The following is a 24,154-nucleotide window of genomic DNA, read 5'->3' as shown; positions in this document are numbered from 1 at the left end:
TCGTACTTTCTCGCTTTGAGAAAAGGCATCGCAAAAAAGTTTTCTTCTTCAACGAAAGAAGCACTCCACACGAGACACATATTACTTGTATTAATCACTTAAAAGAATTTTTTATATAGCGAAGAATCAAGCAAACATGTTATACGTAATAATACAATACACATTAACACACCTCAATTCAGAACATGAAATGAAAACCAGACTAACTCTGTGGGCTATAATAATCCTTACTTGACAATTGTAACCCTTGAATATAACACGGATATAAGAATAGTTACTGAAATTCACGATTGATAAAAACGACGTGCATGACAAAAAGAAAACACAAACCATAGCAGATTTCTACATTTTTTACAGTCTGAAAGATTGCCATGAAGCCTAGTAAAATAACGAAAATAATCCAGTGGTTTGGCTTAAATAGCAGTAAGCAACATTCATCGTAAGACTTCGTTGATTCGAAAAATTGATAATCCAAAATTATTTTAATTTTTTTTATTAATAACTAACAATCACCATGCGCCACCTTCGAAGGAGATGCATGGTGATTTTGAACTTGCAAAAAAAAAGAACTGTAAAATTATGAAAATCGGACGATCATTAGTTTATGCAAATAGAAGAATTTATTTCTTCAAATTTGGTTGAACTTTGAGGATAGCTGAAGGACATAGGCATATCAAACAGTTATAGCAAAACAAATCTAAATGCTTTTGAAAATAGAGACAGCTTTCTAGTTTATCCATGCTTTGCATGTTATTTTAATGCGAAGTACATAAATTAAAAAAAACTACATTTTATTTGTCTTCGTATGCTTTAAAGAGTTCGTCTTTTCCAGATGAAGAGCTGTCTACGGATTACAAGCAAAATTATGGGGATAGAACTGAGAGTTTCTGAAGCAAATATAAACTTTTCTTCAGGAACTCTCTCGCAGATGCCTAAAATTACTATTCTTGTGCGTTTGCAGTAATTTCGATCCATCGACGGAAACGATATTTTACGGAAAAAAAACAACTTTCTACTGAATACCACTAATCAGAGCCAAAAAACGATTGTAACTATTCTGTTGAGTTCCGACTGCAACTTTAACGTCGCAGGTTCATTTCGGACGAAAAAATGAAGATAACATTCAGCACACTGGAACGACACTCTATTTCTTAATCTTGGCTCTGGAAGTTGTTATTCTTACAAACCGAATAACCCAATAGAAAAGGCGAAGAATTTATTCGACAACTCAAGAGAGACCACCAGTGTAATAAAACCCCAATAGAGGAAACTAGCACTTCCGTCGCCTTCTGATGTCCAAGCTAGTATTGATTTTACGGTTTATTCCGTGCACTGTTTGCCACCTAAATTGTGGAAGTTATAAATTGATTCGCTCAAATCGAATTTAGTTTTACAGCAATCGCGGTGAATTGAAATGTTGTATCGATGATGAGTTATAATTTAAAACTGCTTCTGTTATGATATATGAAACAATCATTGTGTTAAATTATATACAAAAACATACACTGAATTTCCAATTCCTTGGTCTATTCTTTCACCTTCCCAGAAAAATATATCTGATGAACACTACTTATGAACAACAAGAAATGATTTAGATGCATTTCCTCCTCAGTGTCAAAAAACATCGATAAACAACAATATCACAATAAAATATTCGATAAACTAAGCCTCTGGTTGACTTCCTCCGTACAAACCTTCCAGACAGAATAACTATCGATCAACATGATTGGCCAGTGCAGTGGGAGTGCTTCTACAATAGAGTTATTCGGTCTATCGTTTTGGGCCTCATCAATTGTTCCTGCCTGCCGCGAGAAAAAAATGCAAAGAACCGACGATAGAAAGAGCTAAGAGCCATATAACGACAGTCGACATTCTCTTTCCAAACTCATCCCTAAATTGAATTTTATTCATTTCAAGCTTCGGCGCTTCCTGTATATGCTGTTATCGTACACATGGAATCACTTCGTATGCTAGCTTCCGTCCCGATGAGAGGTCGTGTATTTTGCTTCAGAAAAAAAAACGAAAATAAAACCTGTCATTTCCACAAGAGAATTTGACGACTTTATAACCTCTGAAGTGGCATATATTCTATAGTGATCAATTTTGTCGCTTCAAGAGAGAATAGATCCCAAGGAATTTGGGACGTTTTATCGTGTAAATTAGTCATCGTGAGGTCTCGACCAGAAACGACAAAAGAAGCCTACAATGGAAGCTAACATAAAAAATCACAAGAAGGTTGTATGCAAAGCCACGACCGCAAGGTTGAAGTAGAATACTTTTACAAGAAAGATAACCTGGCTGCTTGCGTGTCAGTCATTTTTTCTAGTAAATAAACGCTGACCGTTCATTGGCAGTATTGTAATTTCTTTTTGTCTGATATTTTGAATGCAGTTCATTGGATATTTTTAAATTTTGTGCAAATGAGAAGTTGAAGTGCTGCCGAATTGTAATATGCACATTTAATACGACATCATTAAACGGGAACGGAACAAAGACTACGGTTATGCAGAACGCGAATGCCGGCGCGATGCGATTCGCCTTACCGTGGTGAAATGTACAGCTCTTTTTAAGGCGAAGTAGAGCTATACATTTCAACAGATTTCGTCTTGTCGAATCGCATCGCGCCGTTATTTGCGTTCTGCATGACCGTAGCCAAACACTAAGCGACGCAAACACGTAATAATAGTCAGAGTATGCATGTAGATGAAGATAATTAACTTTGGATTATAGCGCAAAACGAGAAAATATTAACTTTTCAAATAATCATTTGTGTTCTTCAAATTTCAGTTGTTCAATTTAATATCCGTTGAAATGTTTGTTTATTATCTGATGAAGCTCTTATATAGGCCAAATGATGCATTCCCAATTTACTAGGTCCATAACTCTGCCGACCGTGCTTGGGAAAGCGCGGTATAACGACCAATCAGAGGTCGAATTTTGTGTTTTGACAAGGCTTAAGAGTTTTCAATAGTACAATAGTTCGAATGATAAAATTGCAATTTCATGCATTTGGTAGGAATCTTAGAAGATTTTCTAATCGATTGCTGCAAAAACGAAGGAAATCCATCGAAAACTAACCGATTTATTAGCATTTGAAATTTTTCTCACTTTTTTCAGTTTTAGATTCACATTTTACATCCCTATGTAGCCGAACTTCCTGAGAGAAGTATTCTAATTCAAAATTAAATCTTCATTAATTCATTTGTTGTCCTTATAAGAACAATTGTTCAATTTATCATAGGATGTAGTGTTTATCTTACATCTCTGTGTTACCTTGATAGTGAGGACTAAGGCGCACGGTCAACACAATGAGAAAGGTGTTTTCACATTGAAAACTAGACACGGCTTTACTGGAGGAAGTGTTGGCAAATGCATCTACCGCTAATAGTACCGCTATCATACGAAAGCGCGTCGTTTCATGTGGGGAATATCAACAACGAAAAATGACGCGCGTCTAAGCATAACCCGAACTGTTTCGCCGTGCTGCTCCCATTTACCTTTACATCGGCCTCAGGGAAGTACCGGCTGCATCTGCATCTACCGCTGAGGCTGTCACTATACTGCTATTGGTACCAAAAGCTATTAACTCTTCAAATAAGTGTGTTATTTGTTCTCAAAAAAACAATTGTTCAATTCAAAATCGGATTTACGCAATCGCATCTCTGTAATATTACCGAAAATAATATTCTTCTGAACAAACTGATACAACTTTTCCATTAGGCCTCTGCCATAATAGACGCGAAAAGCGACGCGAACCGATTCGCTCATCTGTAGGTTAATGTACAGCCACCAGTAGAGCTGTACATCAACCTACGGCCGAGCGAATCGGTTCGCGCCGCTTTTCGCGTCTACTATGGCAGAGGCCTTAGAGGAAGTTGCTGGCTGATGTATTCACTTCATGCAAGCCTGCTGCTGATGCTTCCCGCTACCACACTGAAACAGCATTTTAGTGAAGAGAGTGTCGTTGCATCAGCTGACCCTGCTACTATCGATGCTGATATACCCGCTGCAACAGCTACGCTATGCATAGCCATGCCACAGTTGTGGCCGCTATACGCTGGCCCAACTGCAACGCTATCCGTAGCCATGCCACAGTTGTGGCCGCCATTGGTATCCGCTGTACCTGCATCTGCTGGCCCTGCTGCTATCGATGGTGAGATCCGCTGAAACTGCTACGCTTATTCGCAGCCATGCCACAGTTGTGCCGCTATCCGCTATCGATGGTACCCAATGCTCGCTCCCGCTGCTGCTAAGGGAGGACTGCTGTCGTCGCTGTTCAGAACTACTATGAGCGGCTTCGACTAAAACAGGCTCTTATATAGGGATGAAAATAGGAATGAATTATTTTACGTACGTGGTGGAATGATATAACTTGAAAAATATGTGTGACTTCATTCTGGTTCAGAGCGATCATTTGATAAGCTCCACCTCTTTTTTCAGTTTCTAAAGTTTTTCCTCAGTTTCGTAGCACGGATGCACAAAAATGATTTCTTGTCGAGCCGGACCGATAGCACTCTCATTGAAGCAACAAAATAACATGTTTTGTGTCGTGTTGTGCAGCTTGGTTGAAGAAAATGTTCCCGTCCCCATGTCGCATGTAAGCAGATTATTGCGTTCAGTAGATAGTGTATCCAGCGAATAAACACCGATGGTGCTCTCACACACGCAACGGTTTTAACCCGTATCTTATTGCGGTTTGTAACATCAAGCGGTTTCGTTTGCTCGCTGTTGCGTGTTGCATCATGTTGCAACTTGGCAGCTGGGAGACGACGAAATTCTGTTTATGCTGATTGATTGAATCGACTTCATATTAGCTCTGCATAGTCGAACTAACTGCTTTTGTGAATGCGTACTAACAGGGCAGTTTATTATTCAATGTCGGTTATGCTGATCGCAGCCTTTACGCTGCCCCTACAGTGGGGGGTTTACTAAATAAAGCGAAAATTAGACAACTACAACAGAATTTGATTGCATCCCGCACAGAATGTCTGCTTGTGTTGATGCCAGAAAATTATTAACCTTCAATTATTTTTTATTTGCCTTGAAAAAAGCATGTTGCGGTTCAAAATCGGTTGCTAATTACAACCTTTGAGCTGCCCTAACATTGGGGGAATTAAGATACACGGACAACATGCACTGTGGAAGCTATTTCACATTCAGTAAATTAGACGGGTGCGACAAATTTAAATTGTTAGGATGCATCCCAGAATGCTTGCTTGCGTTGACAAAAATTATTAACTTTCAATGACTTGTTTACTTGCCTTCAAAAAGGCATTTTGATTTCCAAAATTGGATTTCCTGATGGCAATCTTCATGCTGCCCCAACACGGGGGGAATAATGGCTGTCTGGCGACACACGCTGAGAAAAACCGCTAGTGCTGCTGCTAAGGAAGGACGACTGCTGTTGTCGCTGTCTAGAACTATTATGAGCGGCTGCGGCTGAAACAGGCTCTTATATAGGCCAAATAGCATGTTTTCAATTGCAAGGTATATGATCCTGTCGATCGTGCTTGGGAAGCAAGCTTATAACGACCAATTAGAGGTCGAATTTTTCGTTTTGACAAGGCTTGACTATTTCCAATAGTACAATAGTGTGAATAATAAAATTACAATTATCTTATTTTGGGAAGAATCTTAGAAGATTTTCCAATCTATTGCTGCAAGAACGAAGGAAATCCATCGAATACTAACCGATTTATTAGCATTTGAAATTGGACAAATTTTTAACTTTTTTCGGTTTTAGATTTTCATTTCACATCCCTATGTAGCCGAACTTCCTGAGAGAAGTATTCTACTTCAAAAACGTACATCCTCCATCGTCAGCTTCCGAACTCACACCTGATTTACATAGCAATTCAATTTTTGTCTTGAATCAGACGTTCATCCATTTTTATCTACCCAATTTAGTACCAATCGATTCGAACCGACCATGCAAACAACCGACAACAACTATGACTACGACTATGACGACGACGGTAAAGAAGTCTGTCGGACTCTCAGTACTTCGCAACTGATGACTAGCGTATAGAGATCGATTCTATTTCTATCGGCATGCATATACAGGACCAACCACTTTGCTGCGGATTCACTGACATGTCGTCTGTGCATTCAATTATTTAGTGAACTAACCACACACAACTTATTTTAGATTGACCGGCCTTGTTTCGGTATAGCATGGGTCGTGCACCTTCGGCAGTGTTGATAGCGTCGAACTCTGACTATGAAATAAACTGGGTTCGAAGTACGCACAGCTTGTTGCATCTCGTCTTGTTGTACAGTCGATCGAAAGTGCTTTGATGGTTCATTGACATTTGCTGAGATTATGACGCATCGTGGAAAAAGTAGACTGTGATCGCGGTATGGCAGTGACTAAGGCGTGAATTCTATTTTAACCCTTGCTTTTATTTTTGTTAAACAAGACCGATACGACTGTCAGGTTTCAAGGATAATTGAAAGTTGATAGGTCCAACAACCCTTTAAAATAATTGTGTAAGATTCAGATTATTTCTAACAATGTGATTTTAGGTCAATATTCTTATTTTTTTATGAAAACTCAATCGAAAATTTAATATGACAGTTGAAAAAATTAACTGAGACTGTTAAAATAAGTACATTCGATCATCCAAGAATTTGAAGTATGGAAAATCATAACATATCAACAAATCACAATATGTGTAAAGCTAATATACAATATACAAAGCATATCTGTCACGAGCAAAAACTGGAATGAAACACTTATAAAACGCCATTGACACCAAGTTGAAAAGTGAGCATCATGAGTTGTGAAAGTTTTAATAAAAATAAACAAGAAAACGAAAGAAGTTAAACATTGTTATAAACATTGTTATAAACGAAAAACAGAACACGTAAATTTCGAAAAAAAAAACTTTAACAAAACGAAAAAGCAAAACCTGAAGAAATGACAAAGTAATGACTGAAATATCCAAAATGTTACCAAAAACAAGGCAAAACGCAAAAAAACGGTAGTACAAGAGAATAAAAGTACATCTAAAAACGGGATATGAAATAAACATAATCTCTAGCAAAAACGTAAAAGAATTGTATAAAACAAATTTATAAAAGTTCACCAAAATCAGCAAAAAAGGAAACTTCAGAAAAAATATAAATATAACCGTTCGTACCGTTTTGACTCAAACTATCTCTATCTCAAACTCTATCTATCTCAAACTTCGAACACTTCGGGATAAAAATTACATTATTATAGCTAACTAGAGTAATCAAAAGTATGATTATTATATTCCATTTTGTTCCTTAGAATGTGTTTCACCCAGTGATGTAAAGCTCTTCACTGCAGGACCACTTCCAGGCAACCAGCAGGCGTTGAAAAAAGTGACACTCAGTGTCGAGACGGTTTGCCTATCTTTCTCTTAGTGATTACATTGAAGTGTTCGAAATTTGAATCAAATCCGATACCTGAATTCTCGTTCATTTAATAAACAAAACATGTTTGAATCTACATAAATAGCACTAAATTGCAACAAAAATAAAATAACTAACATGTTAAACCTTTAATATCGTCGAGAAAATTCATTTTTCGTTGCTTTTTTAGTGCAAGAAGTTACATCATAGCTTAAGGGTTCGAAATTTGATGCAGTACGGTATATGTAAGATTAGGACAGAAGTAAACCAGAAAGGGTCCAATTGAAAAACAGTATACTGCCTGTGATCGCATAATTGTAACATTCGACATTTTATGGATTTCGTGCTTTTTATTGGGAAATGCTTAGAATAGTATGTACTTTTTACATCTGGAAAAATATGCTTATGTTTGTGTGAAAAAAGTCGTAAAAAATACCAAGTTGTTTTGTCACATAGCGTAAATAACAGCATAATTGTCACACTACTTAACTTTTTCAACTTTTTTGTCGAAAAAGTTTCCATCCAAATCCACATCTGCATCCTTTGGAACTCGGAAGTTATTCTGGTCCGGTAACCAACCACCGGTGATCCGTTTCTGATGTTCAGCTCATGCTTGTTGAATACATGAAAAACTTCTTTTTCCATGTGATATATTCCAAAAGTAGCTTGAAAGTGACGGCATAAATGTATCATTGCAAAAATTTCAACCAATTTGACTTCAAAAGTAATATTCAATGTATACATAGTGTAAAGTAGTGCTTTCTTCATGATACTAAGTTTAGTTAAAGTGTCTATTTGCGAGAATATATTAGTAACAATGCATTTAAGGTCAAAATATAAAAGTGCGAATTGCTCGAACAACCAATTTTGCAAATGTTACAAATATGCGATTATGGGCAGTATACTAAAACAAAAAAATATCAAAATTATAAAAGGTTTTCAAATAAATAATTACACAATTAAAAACTACTAGAATTTTTCAAAAATGTAATTTCAAAGTTTTTCTTTGCTCTTCAATTATCTGCAATTCCACTCAAACAGGCAACCATTTTATTGACCATTTTTGATCTGGCTGAACCGTTGCACAGATATGGGCTGAAGATATCATTTTTTTGAATCACGACTAATTTGTAAAAGGTTTTTTTTTTTAGAGTAAGAACGTTTTGTTTGATCGGTGTGACGTCTTTGGCAAAGTTGTAGATAATAATTTTGTCTTTCAAAAAAAATACACAGTGAAAAAAAAATTATTTATCAATAAAAATAAATTGAAAATTTAAATGATTATCTCAAAAACCTAAACGAAATTTTGTTCATAATGAATAAGTTTTTTCGAGATATTTAAATTGTAATAATATTCCTGTATTTTTTCTTCTATATTTTTTTTGTCTGCGCCGTATTTCTGGAAAGACAAAACTACTACCTACAACTTTGCCGAAGACATATTACAAAAAAAATCAACTTTTTTTCATTTTTCCATGATCAGGTTAATCTTTTCAGTTCATCAATGTTTAGGTAATCTTTTCAGGTTTTTATGTTTTTTAAAAGCGCTTTTTGAGATAATTATTTGAAAATATTTTTTTGTAGAGAAAAAACGTTTTTTTTTTTCACGGTTTATATTTTTTTAGAAAGATGAAAATATTAAGCCCTATTACAGAGGACGAGGCGAGTAACTCTACAGTCACTAACGAGGCGTGTGTTTCTAACGTGAAATTGTTCGAGGAAAACGATGACACTATCAAATTTTACATAAAATTGACTGCATTTGCCGAAAAATGAATATTTAGTTTTCAAATACAAAAATTACCAAACAGGCAACACTTCCGGTCGAAAATAATATTATTCTGTTTTTTTTTCGGAGTTTATCGGACGTTTTACGTTTATGAATTGTAAGAAAAATTAATTAGGAAATCCAAAGCTTTTTCCTTAAAAATGTTATCTATCAACGCTTCGAGACAAATTTTTTGCTGGATTCCTTGGTCTATTTTGTTTTCGAAAATTTCCTATGAATTGTAAGAAAAATGTATTAAGCAATCTGAAACTGTTCTTGTAAAAATGTTATAACTCGAGATTGGCTCATATTACCTAGAAGCGACGAGTGTTTTCTGCGTAAAATTTTTCTAAGAAACACAGTGAAACTACCAAATTTAAAATGGAATCAGCTGCATTTGCCGAAAAATGCAAGTTTAGTTTCTAAATACAAAAATAACCTATTTGGCAACACTTCCGGTCGAAAACAAAATTTTTCTGGATGCCTTGGTTTATTTTCTTCAAAAATCACCTACCAGTATTTATCGGACGTCTTACGTCTATGAATCGTAAGAAAAAAAATTAAAAAATCCATAACTGTTTTCATAAAAATGTTATAACTCAAGAATGGCTCATATTACCCCGGGGTGATAAGAGTTTCTTACGCAAAATTTTCCGAGGAACACGATGACACTATCAAATTAAAATAAAATTGGCTGCATTCGCCGAAAAATGTAAATTTAATTTTTAAATACAAAAACAATTTATCCGGCAACACTTCCGGGCAAAAATATTTTTTTCTGGACTCCTTGGTGTTTTCTCTTTAAAAATCAACTACCAGTATTTTTCGGACGTTTCTATCTGGCCATAATATATTTTTTTTGTTTTTCTCGGTTTATTTTCTTCAAAAATCATCTACCAGTAATAATTGGACGTCCTACGTATATGAATTGCAAGAAAAATTATTTAAGAAATCCAAAATTATTTTCATCAAAATGTTATAACTCGAGAATGGCTCATATAACCTCGAAGTGATGAGTGTTTCTAACGTAAAATTTTCCGAGAAACACGATGACACTATTAACTTTAAGATAAACTTGGCTGCGTTTGCCGAAAAAAGCACATTTACTTTTCAAATACATACATAATCTATCTGGCAACACTTCTGGACAAAAATCAATATTTCTCCTGGATTTCTTGGTGTATTTTTTAAAAACCGCCAACCACTATTTTCCGGACGTCTTGTGTCTATGAATTGTAAGAAAAATAAATTAAGCATTCAAAATTTATTTTCGTAAAAAATGTTATAAATCGAGATTGATGTGTGTTTCTAACGTAAAATTTTCTGAGGAACCCAATAAAACTATCTAATTTAAAATGAAATCAGCTGCATTTGCAAAAAAAAAATGCAAGTTTAGTTTTTAATTACAAAAATGATCTATCTGACAACACTCCCGGTCAACAATAATATTTTTTCAAGATTTCTTGGTTTATTCCCTTCAAAAATCACCTAGGTATCAGTATTTTTCGGACGTCCTACGTCTATTAAGAAATTAAGAATTTTTTAACTATTTTCGTAAAAATGTTATAACTCGAGATTGGCCCATATTACCCCGGGCTGATAAGTGTTTCTTACGTAAAATTTTCCGAGGAACATGATGGAGCTATCAAATTTCAAATAAAAAATTTACCGAAAAATGCAAATTTGGTTTCAACACTTCCGGTCAAAAATAATATTTTTTTCTGGATTCCTTGGTGTGTTTTTTTTTTTAAATCAACTACCAGCACTTTTTGGACGTCTTACGAAAAAGAAGAGGAGAAATTAAGAAAATTCAAACTATTTCCGTAAAAATTGTATAACTCGAGAATGGCTCGGGGTGATAAGTTTTTCCTACGTAAATTTTTTCTAGGAACACGATTAAGTAACCAAATTTCAAAAAAAATCGGGCTGTGTTTACCAAAAAATGTTTCAGAGTAGTTTCCAAATACAAAAATAACCTATTTAGTTAACACTTCCGGTAAAAATAATATTGTTTTCTGAATTTCTTGGCTTATCTCATTCAAAATAAACAAGACAACAAATGCGTTATTTTGCAACAAAGAGGGAGTTCTACAGAGCGGGGGGTCCTTGTTGGGGACATTATACCACTGCGACCAGTACTTAGATCTATTGTGGTGAAAGCGGGGGGTACTCCAATCCACACTATAATTGGGATTTTTCCGAAGTGACACTAGATGAATAATTCCCCCCACTTTGAGCAAAATCTATGATGGTCGTGTACACTTCGTATGGAATGATCCTCATGCGAAATATCAGGTTTTCCATCAATTTTTCTAAAACAGATGAGTCACGAACTTTTAAGCAGTCGAATTATTGAATTCGATTAATATATGATTAGAATTGAATATTCGCATTAAGTGACTCTCGGGAGGTTAAATGTAGGTAATAGAGAAATGAACAGGTTGAACATGCAAACAATGTAGAAATCATTTTGATCCTTAAATAAAAGAAAAAATATTTTCATCCCAGGAAACTACTAAGGCGACATCCATAAATTACGTAACGCTCATAGTGGAAGGGGTGTATGAATTTTTATTAAGCAATCTCTTGTACAGCGTAACGTAATTTTTATGACAAGGTAGGTGTTACGTTTCGTTACGTACGGGGGTAAGGGGTTCAAAAATTGGATTTATGCGTTACATATTTTGTGCATGTAATGCAATGCAATCTTAACTACCTATTTCTTATTTTAACTTAACAACTACTAACCGATTATTTTGACAGTGACACAACATGAAAAAAAATTATAAGTGTCGTTGGATCACTGCGATGCGCGTAAATAATGATCACTAAACAACCGTTTCTCTGAACGAAACCGTACATCGTCTGCTGGCAGTCGGGTGGTCGAATGCAAGGATGCCAATTAACCCGAACAAATCACAAGACCCAAGCCAATGAAAACGATGATGAAAAGGGGTAACATACCACATGCAATATGCAAGCCAAGGCAAAATTCCGCCGAGAATCTCAAGTATTTAGAACTTTCAAACGCAGATTGCCGAATTCCAACCGCGTGAGAGTGCGGTCTTTTAGCGTGCCGGCGGCGGCGGTGACGATGACAACGTCGACGGTAATGGCGACTACAAAAGTGCACAATATTACTAAAAATAGAAACTACTCGAGGCCGGCTGTTGTTTTTTATCTCACTCTGAGAGGATAACAACTGCGATTGCGGACCTCGGGAATGTTTGTTAACGAGTGCTAGTCAATTGATCACAAATCATGGATATTCCGCCGGGAAAAGAGAAGCTCTCTCCTAGAAGTCGGTAAGCGATTGAAAGCAAAACAAGACGAATAAAACCATTCAGAGTAGCAAAATATATTGATTTTATTCTCAGTACAATTTGAAATACCTATCAATATCATTAATACGAAACAAACGGACAAACTCATTGCTTTTTTCACAAAAAAAGACGTCTCCTCCGGAAGTTGAAATGAAATTAAACCACACTTTTCGAAACAAATCGCCCGTATCTATCTGCAAGAGCGCTTTTCCGGAAGCGCCCCAATCGTTGGCACCCAGAACGTGATTCGCTACGTTACACTCACTCTGGTGCGATGATCGCAGTAGAATTTGGAGAATGTACGGTTATGGAGCACACGCCTGTTTGGCAAAATTTTGTGTCACATTTCCGACAGCAACGCAACAAACAGGTAATTAGATTGAGCCTTCTGGAAAACTCGACTGAGAGATGCGTACGTGCCCCGTTCTGATTCCGGAGCACTGAATACGAGGGTGTAACATGATATGTATGGGATTCGCAGGTTTGAAATCGTTTGTGGGTGGGTTCTGTGTTGAGTTTTTGTTCTACAGGTCATTAGTGCCAACTTTTTGAACTTTTGAAACGCAGTTCCTCAACCTCCAAGTTCCTAAGTCTGTTTGACGTTGATAATTTCCGCAATTTAAAAACGATTACTCTTTCCTAAGCCATAACCGGCTTCACAACAGTTCTTCCAAAAATAACCCAGTTTTAACCTGCGACCTAGTTGGCATTGAACATTCCATCCCCTTTAAAACTACGCAATCGGACATGTAGAGGCAGTCGTCAATCGCGGAAAAACGTTGTACATTCCGCGGTTCACAACAAAAGGGGGATTCCGCCTGTTTTTCCTCTATTTCATTCTAACCATATTGAACGTCGTTCGAGTGCAGTAAATATACTGCCAACAACCAGCAGGTAATTTGTCGTCATTGCCAGCTCAGCTGGTTACATATTTGATTGACAGCTGCTGTCCAATATATATTTTTATAGCGGTTTCCATTTGGCCCGCACGGCCAAATGTGTCCGTGAATTGCAGGGTCCGAAAATTTTGCTGCAACGTTCGTAAGTGGTTTGGGAATGATCTCTTCTATTGGGTTGTTTCCCGTGATCGGCAGCGCCGGTTGTCATTCTTTTTACCAGGAATTGTTGTTGTGCGGTTGGCGAAAATGCACTTAAATTGGATACGACTGCTTAACATACGAATCCGATACGATTGTTTACCAGGCTGACTAACCGTGAAAATTGTCACATTGGCTTGAAAACCGAAGCAACAATATTACTGTTCTTTTGATAGTCGTTAAAGTTTTCAGTTATACGTAATTTCGAAGTTTCTTCTTCACGATGGATCTGAGCCAGTGAAGTTGCACAGAAAACCACCGTAGATGGCTAATTTACCATCTTCCATGTACAACAATTTAGTAACTCCTGCTTTGTATAAGGTGATACCGACACTGGCTACGTCTTTATAGTTGGGTTAGGAAAGGAAAAGAAGTGTAACAATCTTCGATGCCAGAGACCGAGTGCACCTCTGCATCTCTATCGACTGTTACAGAAGGGAAAGGTACTCCTTTGTCACCGTCGTAAATAGCGGAATTTTATACTTTTACCCTTTCCCTGACACTTTTATAACTTTACTGCTCTTCTTTACCGAGTCTCGTTAATTATACTGCCAAGTATCGACAATTATAATAGTGATTGTATATTATAATTGTATTGTTTTTTTTTTTAATTGAGCGCGAGGGGAAGATACTCTACCAAGATTCGAACTCATGAACAGTCGCTTGTGAAAGCAGACTCTGTAACCTCGAGACTACGGGCTCCCATCATACGTAATGGCCTCAGGAGAGCAACATGTTTTCTTTAACATAATTCTTAACCCTCTAGTGCCCAAATTAGTTTTTAAACGGACTTCGAAAAAATCACTATGAAGCTTTATGAACATGTTTTAAGTTCTTATTGAAGCTTTTTAAAGGTTCAACTGGTGACCGTCTAAAGGCGGCACTGGGCATTTAGTCATCACAATTACTTCATTTGTCAGGAATTTGAAAGTTTCACGAAACAAAATTCATTGTTTTCTTTGGGTGTTAAAAACTTGCAGGGGATATAAGGTAAATTTTCTATACTTCCGTACGAATTTGAAACTAAAGAGAACGGCTGAATATCATACAGGATAAATAGTACGAAATATTTGCTGGGGATGACTTCGAATCTTCTGACTTTTTTCCGGAAAAAAGACAGTCCAAAACGACGGAGTAGTAATAACAATACGCACGAATCATCTAACTACCAAATTAACGAAGCTGGAAAAATTGAATACTAGACCAAATTTCTGGTAGTGGTATATAAACTTTTGTACAATTTTATCGAAGAACAAATATAATAATTAATATTGTTATTGGAATTATTAAACAAGCGACTATTGACTATAATACATGCGTTAACCACTCGTTTTGTACGTATTTTATCTGCTCGGGTTGTGTGAGATCACACAACGAAAAAAAGCTATAAAGACGAAAAAATATACACGATCTTCAATCAAAATGCAAATCAGTAACAAAAAAAAGCATTCGAAACAGACGACAAATAGAAGGCATGCAGAAAAACAACGCGGTCGTAAACAAGTTAATGAGTGCATGAATGAAAAAGGTAAAAATCATAAATCAATTGGCCGATTGGATGTGAATTTCGTCACCACAAGCGTAGCATGCATGCCCAATTAGTCTTCACAGTAACACACTTATTTATAGATCGAAAAGAAATAAAGCAATGCATTTTTCTGGGGTTACGAAATAGATGGCCTCAACCCGGAAGACCATTCGCGTCCTGATTTATGGTTTGCAATAACATACATCAACATTTGCACACGCACGCTCACACAAAAGCATACTTCAATGAGCAACTGATACTTGTTTTGTTTATTACTGTGCATAGTGCACACACACGCTTCGTGTTCATTTTATGTGCTATGCATTTTATTTTCACAGTTTTGCCCTGATTCTGCCATCGGATTGCCACCATCGTCCTGCGACAAAAGTCGGTTTGAGTTGGGATGTGTCTATTCTGTTTGCTTGTTTGTTTGTATATCAACTAGTGAATAATTATACTGAGCCCGCGCAGAACAAGGTTGGAAATGAGGCTCGCTATGATCGTTGAATATTTCATGCACTTTCCTGCCTGCTGATTGGATCTATATATATCAGCGAATATTTCTGCTCTTTGTATATTTTATCGACGGCAGCATTCGGGAGCTTCGTTTTTCGTTTAGGATGAAAATGAATTCGATAAGAGAGGATTTTTTGTAAATTGGAAGGCAGCTATCGTTGATCAAAAAATAGTATCGGCATAATGTCAGTTACTATCTTTTTTCAAATAAAGAAAAACGCTTCTGAAGGAAAGTTGTGAGTAAACAACATAAAATTGAATGTAAAAAGTGGTAATTTTTGCTAGATCTTTTTTTTAAGAGGAAAAAACGTAAATCCTTACCCAATGTGTAGTCCCAACTGGAGTCCGTGTCGTTTTTGTAAACATTGAGTTTTTCTGGCTGTTGTTGGTTCATGATGATTTTTGGTTGGTGCATGATGACGGAATTTTTAGATTTGTTGTTGTTGTTGTTGAGAGAGAGGCGGGAATTAGAGAGAGATATCGTGTTGTAATTTGTTTGTTGTAGTGTTTGTTGTAAGGTGGCACAACTTATTTGTTAATTTTGGTTTAAGATAGAAGTTGATGCAGAAATGATAGAAAAATAGAACCGGGCGAAATGGCGGTAAAGTAAACAGGTTTGGGTGGTGTTTTGAATGATTTGGTTTTTCTAATAAATGAGTAAAAAACTACTAGAAACGAATTAAGAACTATTTATATGCGAGAAAATTTATTAGAAAATCAAAACCAAACTTTTGCGGTGAAGAATATGTAAAATTAATGAAATAGGGAAACTGAACTGAATTTATATAGTAAAACGCTACTGGTAGTCTGTATCATGTTAATGCTACCTGCAAATTAGATTATGTTCCAGTGTTTTTTAACCTTATGCAGGTAGCGAAAACGGTGACTACCAGAGAGCTGAATGACGGCATTTACCTTAGCGTAATCGATCTTCAAAGTACAGCAGCCCGAGTAGATGTCACATCCGTTCAGAGAATCGCGAGCTCTGGTGGCAGATTCAATACTGTCGAACGTAGGCGATCCAAGAAAAGGATCTTTCGGTTAAGGAAAAATATATTCATAGTTCAACGGTAGAAAACTGTAATTCATTGCCGTAATAGATATCGCTTATATTCTCACGTTTTCATTTGCCTCTAAAGCAAAAGTTTATTTAATATAGGTACTTATCCAAACAAAACTTTCATCATGTTTATGAGCATGAAGTATATCTCGTCTACCCTAAGATCTAAATAACTGTCAATAAAGGTGGAACGATATAAACGAAAATTTACAACAGACACGTACAAATGGACGTCACGCACTGAACTCCCATCGTCAGGGGACAGGAGACAAGCAAAACTGGCATGAGCCGAAAATTATTCTCATTTATTATACAAGATGCTTTTTGAAGTGACGAGTCTGCACCTGAAAAGTTTGGTACTGTGGTAGCCAGCCGGTGTCAATGAATCGTACATTGGGTATATAATTGAGCGAAATGCTCACCGTTTGTCCCCGGTGCGCATCCTTCAGCGAAAGGTTTCATTTATAATTGGCATTCAGATTGATGATAATAACAACTAGACGTGTAATTTGCATTTTTGAAGAGAAAATTGAAATGAAATCATTTCTCTTCATGGGGAAAAGCAGTACCGCGCTGAATGAATAAAATATGTATTTTATATACTTTCAATAAAAATAGCAAACGTGGTACTATAAACTAACTTTTTATGGAGCTGGTTATGATTAAACACATCTCCGTACAATTTATCCGACGTAATCCACGCACTCGGAAGAATTTTCCACTGGCACAGCTGAAATACGACAGTTATGTTTAATTAATACGCTTAATTGATAACTTAATGTGCCATAAATCCATTTTATAGCGCCCATGATACTCGACGGAGGGTGGTTGCTTTTTTTGCCTTTTTCTGAACTGCAGGTGGATCTTCGCGAGCTTTAATGCAGCGAACCACGCATCAACGCAACCAGTTTCGCAGCTCGCGTGGATCGTAAATTTGTTTTCCGATGCATATGCGATCGGATGCATCCGAGTTTTTAAGCTGAAGCTGTTTGTCATCCACTAAATGTGTATGAAGAGAATTACCGTGGTCAAGTTGGTTTTTGACACCAGTTTTTAATCGGAATTAACGCCTAATAAATCCCTGAACTATCGTGTTTCCCCAACAACTTTTGCCGGTTTAAAATTGAACCAGTCTATGAATTGTATATTTAAAAACTTCGCACAACCCAGTTGGGATAACTGAATTGAGTATTTTTAACAGATGGAGAAAATGTTTAGACCTGAAACTAAACCAAAAATATGCTATAACTTTGTAAGGAAAAGTCCTGGAGATGTGTGGTCTTCAACAAAAACGTGTTCTTTGTATGCCTAAGTGCTTCTTTAGAACCACGATTTCTTGTAAAATGTAACTAACAAAAGTTAAGTACAAAAACTAACTTTTATGTAACTTTTATATAAAATACTCCGTAACTCTGTGCCCAATGAAGATAGAAATTTTGTTTGTTCAGCAAAGTTTCATATTTTTGCACTTTCGAAAACATGTTCCTTGACAATTTGCGATTATGCAGATCTTTCATACAAACAAATATTCCGATGACATTATTAAGCTAGGATGAAGGTGAAAGGCGGTATGGAATTAAGTTCCACTTTTTCCCTTACTGGACCACTGTGCGTTGGTTGCATAAAAAAACTACCTGAGAATAAGTTGTAGGGAAAAGTGAAAAACCACCGAAAAAAGTGACATCGGATTTCAATTTGGAAGAAAAGTTTTTTTTAATTTTTTTAACAGAAATTTCAAGTTATATCGCGTTGTGGTTCAGAAATAAAGCTGGTCAAAAGTCATTTTCTACCGAACGTTACATTTTCGTGCAATGCTGTCTTTGAGAAAGTTTTAGAGCAGAAAAAGATCCTTCTTTTGACATTAACTGATTCGTGATGAATCCCCCTACAAGTGAGGTGAAATAAATATATGGCAAAAACCTTTGCTGAAAACACTAGGTACGTATTTTTCAATTCTACTAAGCGAACTGATTATGTTCAATTTGGTAAAAACAAGAGGAATTCAACGCTAAAATTCTCAATTTATACCACTATAGCTTTGGTATTCTCACTGAACTTTTAACCCTTTATAAGGCAGTGGCAACTATATTGCCACCAACAACTTTCGTTTTTTTCTGCTTGATAATTATGAGCTATGATCAGAAATAAACAATAAAATTTAATGACATTTTTTTACCTCGGCCCGTTAAAGGGTTAAAACAACATCAGACATCAAACTTTACTTTATAATAATTGGGTTTCTTCAAATTTTATTTTATAACAATTAGGTTTTCTATCATTTTCGATTTCTCAAAAATTCGAAATGGCGCCATTGTTGCCCCGTAAGGTAATTTTTTCCATCAAAATACATCAAAAAATCATATATAGAAGCCAAGGCAGGAAAAAAGTGAATTCTTGATGCACTGTGTTATAGCTCTTTACCCATTCCTGTGAATATTGGTGCCGCTAGCCACTTTAAAAACGTATCAAAAGTTCCCACCCACTCCAACGCGAACGTCAACCGTGCGCCTCCTTCTCTGTTGAATCGATGGAGACGCCGAATAACCATTGCAGAGCGTTCTAGGTAACGAGATTGAGGGAAATTTGGATCTAGAGTTCTATAGTAATATTCTAGAGAAAAACTTTCTTACACAAAATTGTGCAATATAATGGAGCGCACATTTTTCTGTAATCACAAAATAGGGTGGCCAAAAGTTTCGATGAAATCCGTTTCTAACTATTCTATCATTGCAGATAGAGTTGAACGATGTTATACAATTTTGTAGCCCCGTCATTTTGCGTAACTTTGTAAAAGAATTATTTGTCTATCTTTTATTATAACCGATTTAGAGCTATTTTATTTAATCACAAAAAGAAAACTACAGGTGCGGCCTTGAAGCTCGAACTGAAAAAATCAAATATTATAGCTCTTTAAGCATTGCTGTGGCATTTTAATGCCCCTAGCAATTTTAAAAAACACGTCAAAAACTCCCACCCACTCCAACGCGGACGTTAACCGAGCGCTTTCTTTCACTGTTGAATCGATAGAGACGCAAAATTGCACCATTGTACAGCGTTCTAGGAAACGAATTTAGAGGAAAATTCGGATTTAAATTTGTTCCCTAGAACGCTGTGCAATGGCATCTCCATCGATTCAACAGTGAGAGGAGGCGCACGGTTAACGTTCGCATTGGACTAGGTGAGAACTTTTGACACGTGCTTGGAACGGCACCAAAATGTGGCACCAAAATTCACAGAAATGGTGAAAAAGCTATAATTTTCCATTTTTTCCAGTTTCAGCCTTGTGGCTACACCTGTGGTTTTCTTTCTGTGATTAAGTAAAATAGCTCTAAATCGATCCTTTTGAAAGATAGAAAAAAGTTTTCTTCTATAAAGTTGCGCAAAGTTGACGGGGGTACAACATTGTAGAACATTGTTAACCTCTATCAGTAATGATATGAAAGTTAGATACTAAATTTTATCGAAACTTCCTAGTTTGAGATTAGAGGAAAATGTACGCTCCATCATATTGCACGACGCATAGTCATTTTCAATTTGGGAAAAGCGGATTTTCAAATGCGCACCAAGAAATAACGGTATTGTAATGTAATTTCTAAGGCAAAAAGGCAAGGTGCATGTAAAAGATGTAATGTAATCAAAAAACTACTTTTTTCCATTTGTACCTTTAAACAACTTATAAGAGACACCTAGAAACATAAAAACAGGGCGTCCCCATCGACTTTGTTAAAAACGTGGACGCATAGTCGTTTTTAGTTTGGGAAAAGCGGATTTTAAAATTCACACTATAGAATAACGGTACTGTAATGTAATTTATAACGAAAAAAAGGCAAGGCGTTACATTCTCGGAATTTTACCTTCTGTTTATTCGACACATACTCCACAGTCAATTGCAACAAAGTACGCCAAATATCGACCTGCACGTCAAATCTGTTTATTGTTTTGATCTTAATTTGCAAAAGGGATGACAAGTCGTCCTCACAGAGGTACATGAAAGGAATTTCAATTACTTGTCTTCGTGGTCCCCACCGATTGAGAACCGCTGAACTATTAGAATTGAAGACACCCAAGAAGCGGTGAATTTTCGAACATGCTTACAACTAATCCCAGAATCGATAATTTCTGCTCAGACATTTCACACCAGCTAGAAACGCAAATTCAAGTGTTAATCTCTCTTGCCGGTTGACATGATTTTCCCCACTTCAGCCACCCAACATATTCGTTCAACCATATCGTTATCGACACTCTCAAAGATTATGTTAATTTATCATTCATTTCAGGCACATAAGCCCGCGCGTATGTGTGTAAGACATTCTGTGCGTGTCTTGCCCTCAAGAATCTCAAAGGTTTGACGCAAAACTTTGAACCCATCAGGAGAAGATCTTGCAGTTTTAGTCTTATCAGAGTGTATTACTTGACAAAAGCCTATTTTCCACAGGACAGAGGAAACTACTTCAACCGAGCTCGGATGGGTAGATTTAGACGGCGTTTGCACTTGTGGATCCTTCAGGATCAAGCGACGGAGGACAACGTAACCGGGTCGAAATAGTTTACCGTTATCACTTTAAACGATGCGGATTAAATTTACGACGTTCGGCTTAAAGTACGTTCCCCCGTCAGCACCAGGAAGAACAAATTCCATTGTTGGCTGAACGTAATGTGCGTGGGTAGGGAAAATTATTTCAAGTTTCGCAACGTCGTTCATAACGTACACGCAGGGAGCATTTTCTTGGAAATAATTTTCTGTGGGTGGTTGTTTTCAAGTCGTGCGGATAAATTAGAGAATCTGGAAAGAGGTTATTGCTCTATTGAAAGCAGGATAAGAAAGGACAAAGCTGCTGTTATGAAATTGAGCGGAAACGAACTCCGACTTTGATAATGGGTGCGAATGATAAATGTGTAACTATTCAGAGTTGAAAAGCGGGACATGTTTTCATTAATTTAAAAGACTTCTTACGGCGTTCAATCGAGAACTCTTCAGCGGTGATAAATTAGCTTTATTTCAAGAACCAAAACCAATGAAGCACAATTTCTGAAAACGTTCGGCTACGGGTTGTTAATCGTTAGCAAATTTTAACAAGATTTATAGTCTGTCCTCTGCCAACTTTTAATTTGCCATCAAGGAAGAAGCGAAAACGGATGTGTTTTCAAGTGATCGGAGATAAATGCCAACCAATTACGGAGCGGATATTAGGCTTAGTCATTGCGGTATAGAAACTAATTGAAACGATATCTTCGAAAAAGTAGTATAAGTTAGTTGATGCTGATTTTTCAATTGGCGTACTATTACACACAACTGTATTGAAAATCGATATTGTAAAAACAAATCGAAACAATTTTTGAATTAGGGACTATGAAAAAAAAATTAAAAAATTGGGAATATGATTCAAACAACCACATTAATTCCAAAAATTAAATAAAAGTGGTTTCAGTGTGAATAATCGAATCTCTGATCAGTCACCCCAATTGTTTCAAGCTAGATTATTCGAACTTGATGTAAACATGATAACTTTAACCATTTTGAAACAACAGCAATTTTCGGTGCAATACTTTGAAAAGCGAACAGCAAATATTAACTGAACACTCCATTTCCTTTTGCAATAACTGCTGAGAAATGGGACCGTTTCCCAGGCTTTTCTTCTCTGCCGGAAATCAAATGAAGAATAATTTAATACTGTACGAACCCCAAAAATATCTTACAATTTTTATTTTCCCTCTCTGTTCCGGTATGCTGCGTTAGGTACTTTAATGACTTCTTGAATGGGCGGCTGAATAAGCAAATTGCAGTTTATCCCGTCACTCACTCGTTCTCGGATAAGCATTTAAAGCCGAAATCCAATGAACAGCTCGTGGTTGAACTGCCTGCAGTCGCACTAAACCCACTTTCACTTTCGATGCTCCACCTTCATCATGCCGTAGCAGTTCTCTGTCAAAAAATATTAACTGCGAATACCCGAGGATTGTGTATTGCGAATGATTTAGAGCCTCGTAAAAATTTCGCATCCATTCATCTGCGACGCAGAACGGGACAACGAGTAAATGTGAAGAAAGTGGTTCAGTTGCTGATGGTGGCACTAAACCCATGGCTACGTGGCAGTTTCGGTAAAATGTACACTCCTGAATGTTGGTTTGATCTAAGCTCCTACGTAAGTGATGGACGTAAACTGGCTCCTATGGCGAAAGACTTTGAACATAGACATATACTATTGGGTGCTAACAAGTTGGAAACGAGAAGGACTTTTACTGCTGACTAAATTGTTTTTGGCCGTCGGCAGTGTGTTCGTTGTTTTAAAGAACGAACAGAAACGCTGAGTTACTCTTATTTTTCACCATCATTCTTATTTTTCCTTGGATGTAAAATGCGATTCAACAGCGTAAACTCTTTATGTCACGTTGGAGACGTTCACATTAGTTGATTTTCACTGAAATGGCATACAAACTTACAACTAACTGAACTTCATAAGTAAATTATTGAAATGCAATGAAAGAACAACAAATTTCCCTGATCAGAAGTGCAGCAAACATTCTAATCACCTCTAATGAGCGCAGCATATCCTTCCGGTAGTCTTAAGTAGAAAGACAAACTTCACATTTGGTTAAAACAATCTGCTTACAAGCATATTTCCCCAGGCTGTCATCCTGATAAACCTCCAAAAACTAGTAGGAATTAGAGCTCGAACTTACATACAACTAATTTTCAAGTATTTCATTCGTTTATGGAGGAATGTGAATGCAGCCAAACAAGAACTGGTGGGAGTCGAAAAGTTCATATTGCACTCTGGTTGAATGGAGGTAGGATTATAACTCCTTCCCAGTAGTGGGATTTTCCTACGGGCTTGGATAACAAACAGCGAGGCGAAAGGAGCACGTAGAAAATGTTATTACCTAATTCCAGCTCCAGCAAAGCGTTGGCAGATGGTAACTAATTTTATCTCCCATATTTGCGGTATTAACAATGAATGAATTTGTAGTTTTTGCAGCGCCACTAGCGGTGAATTTCTGAACTTAATTATGCTATCGTTCTCTTCATTTTTTATGTGCTAAAATTCTTCTTAAGACAGTGTGTCAATTTAGTGTTTCGAAAGTAAATGAAAAAGTTCACGACCTTGAACTCCCGTACCACTGTGCTATGTGAGTTTTGATTTGAATGAAGGCTCTTGTGTGTGGAGTTCCCTATACCAATCAAAAAGCAACATGCCAATATAGCAGTAAGTAGGCGCATTTTGGTATATCAAGCACTGATACAATTTCTTTTAAAATTTTGATTGTGCTGTTTCAAATAAATGAAATAACAAAAAAAAAATTTTTGGATTCATAAAGTAAATACTTCATTTTGGCTTTACGTTGAATTAAATATTATCTTTGCTTTGTCTTGAATTTGTGAGGTGTTCATGTTCTATTAGGGACCATTTATTTGTATCCACCAATTCAGAAGCGTTTCCGAAATTTCCATATAAATTAGGAAACCTTATGAACACACATTTC

The 24,154-nt window shown here is 36.5% G+C and overlaps 2 protein-coding genes across 5 annotated transcripts in view; one reads left to right on the top strand and one right to left on the bottom strand.

Annotated features, from left to right (window-relative positions):
- The window catches only part of LOC129725205 (heterogeneous nuclear ribonucleoprotein L), a 314,819-nt gene that overhangs the window by 68,435 nt on the left and 222,230 nt on the right, over positions 1 to 24,154 (bottom strand). For all 4 annotated transcript variants that reach the window (XM_055680749.1, XM_055680750.1, XM_055680751.1 and 1 more), the window contains 2 exons: positions 16,528 to 16,624; positions 15,934 to 15,991 (listed from right to left, as the gene is read on the bottom strand). In XM_055680749.1, the coding sequence (XP_055536724.1) occupies positions 15,934 to 15,991; positions 16,528 to 16,624 (155 nt within the window). The remainder of the gene's footprint in view (positions 1 to 15,933; positions 15,992 to 16,527; positions 16,625 to 24,154) is intronic.
- Positions 1 to 24,154, top strand: part of LOC129725212 (nuclear inhibitor of protein phosphatase 1) — a 489,093-nt gene that overhangs the window by 390,611 nt on the left and 74,328 nt on the right. The gene's annotated exons all lie outside the window — the stretch shown is intronic.

The sequence above is a fragment of the Wyeomyia smithii genome, chromosome 2 (assembly GCF_029784165.1).
Source record: "Wyeomyia smithii strain HCP4-BCI-WySm-NY-G18 chromosome 2, ASM2978416v1, whole genome shotgun sequence".
In the NCBI taxonomy this organism is placed as follows: Eukaryota; Metazoa; Arthropoda; class Insecta; order Diptera; family Culicidae; genus Wyeomyia; species Wyeomyia smithii.
This window is presented reverse-complemented; position numbering and strand designations above follow the sequence as displayed.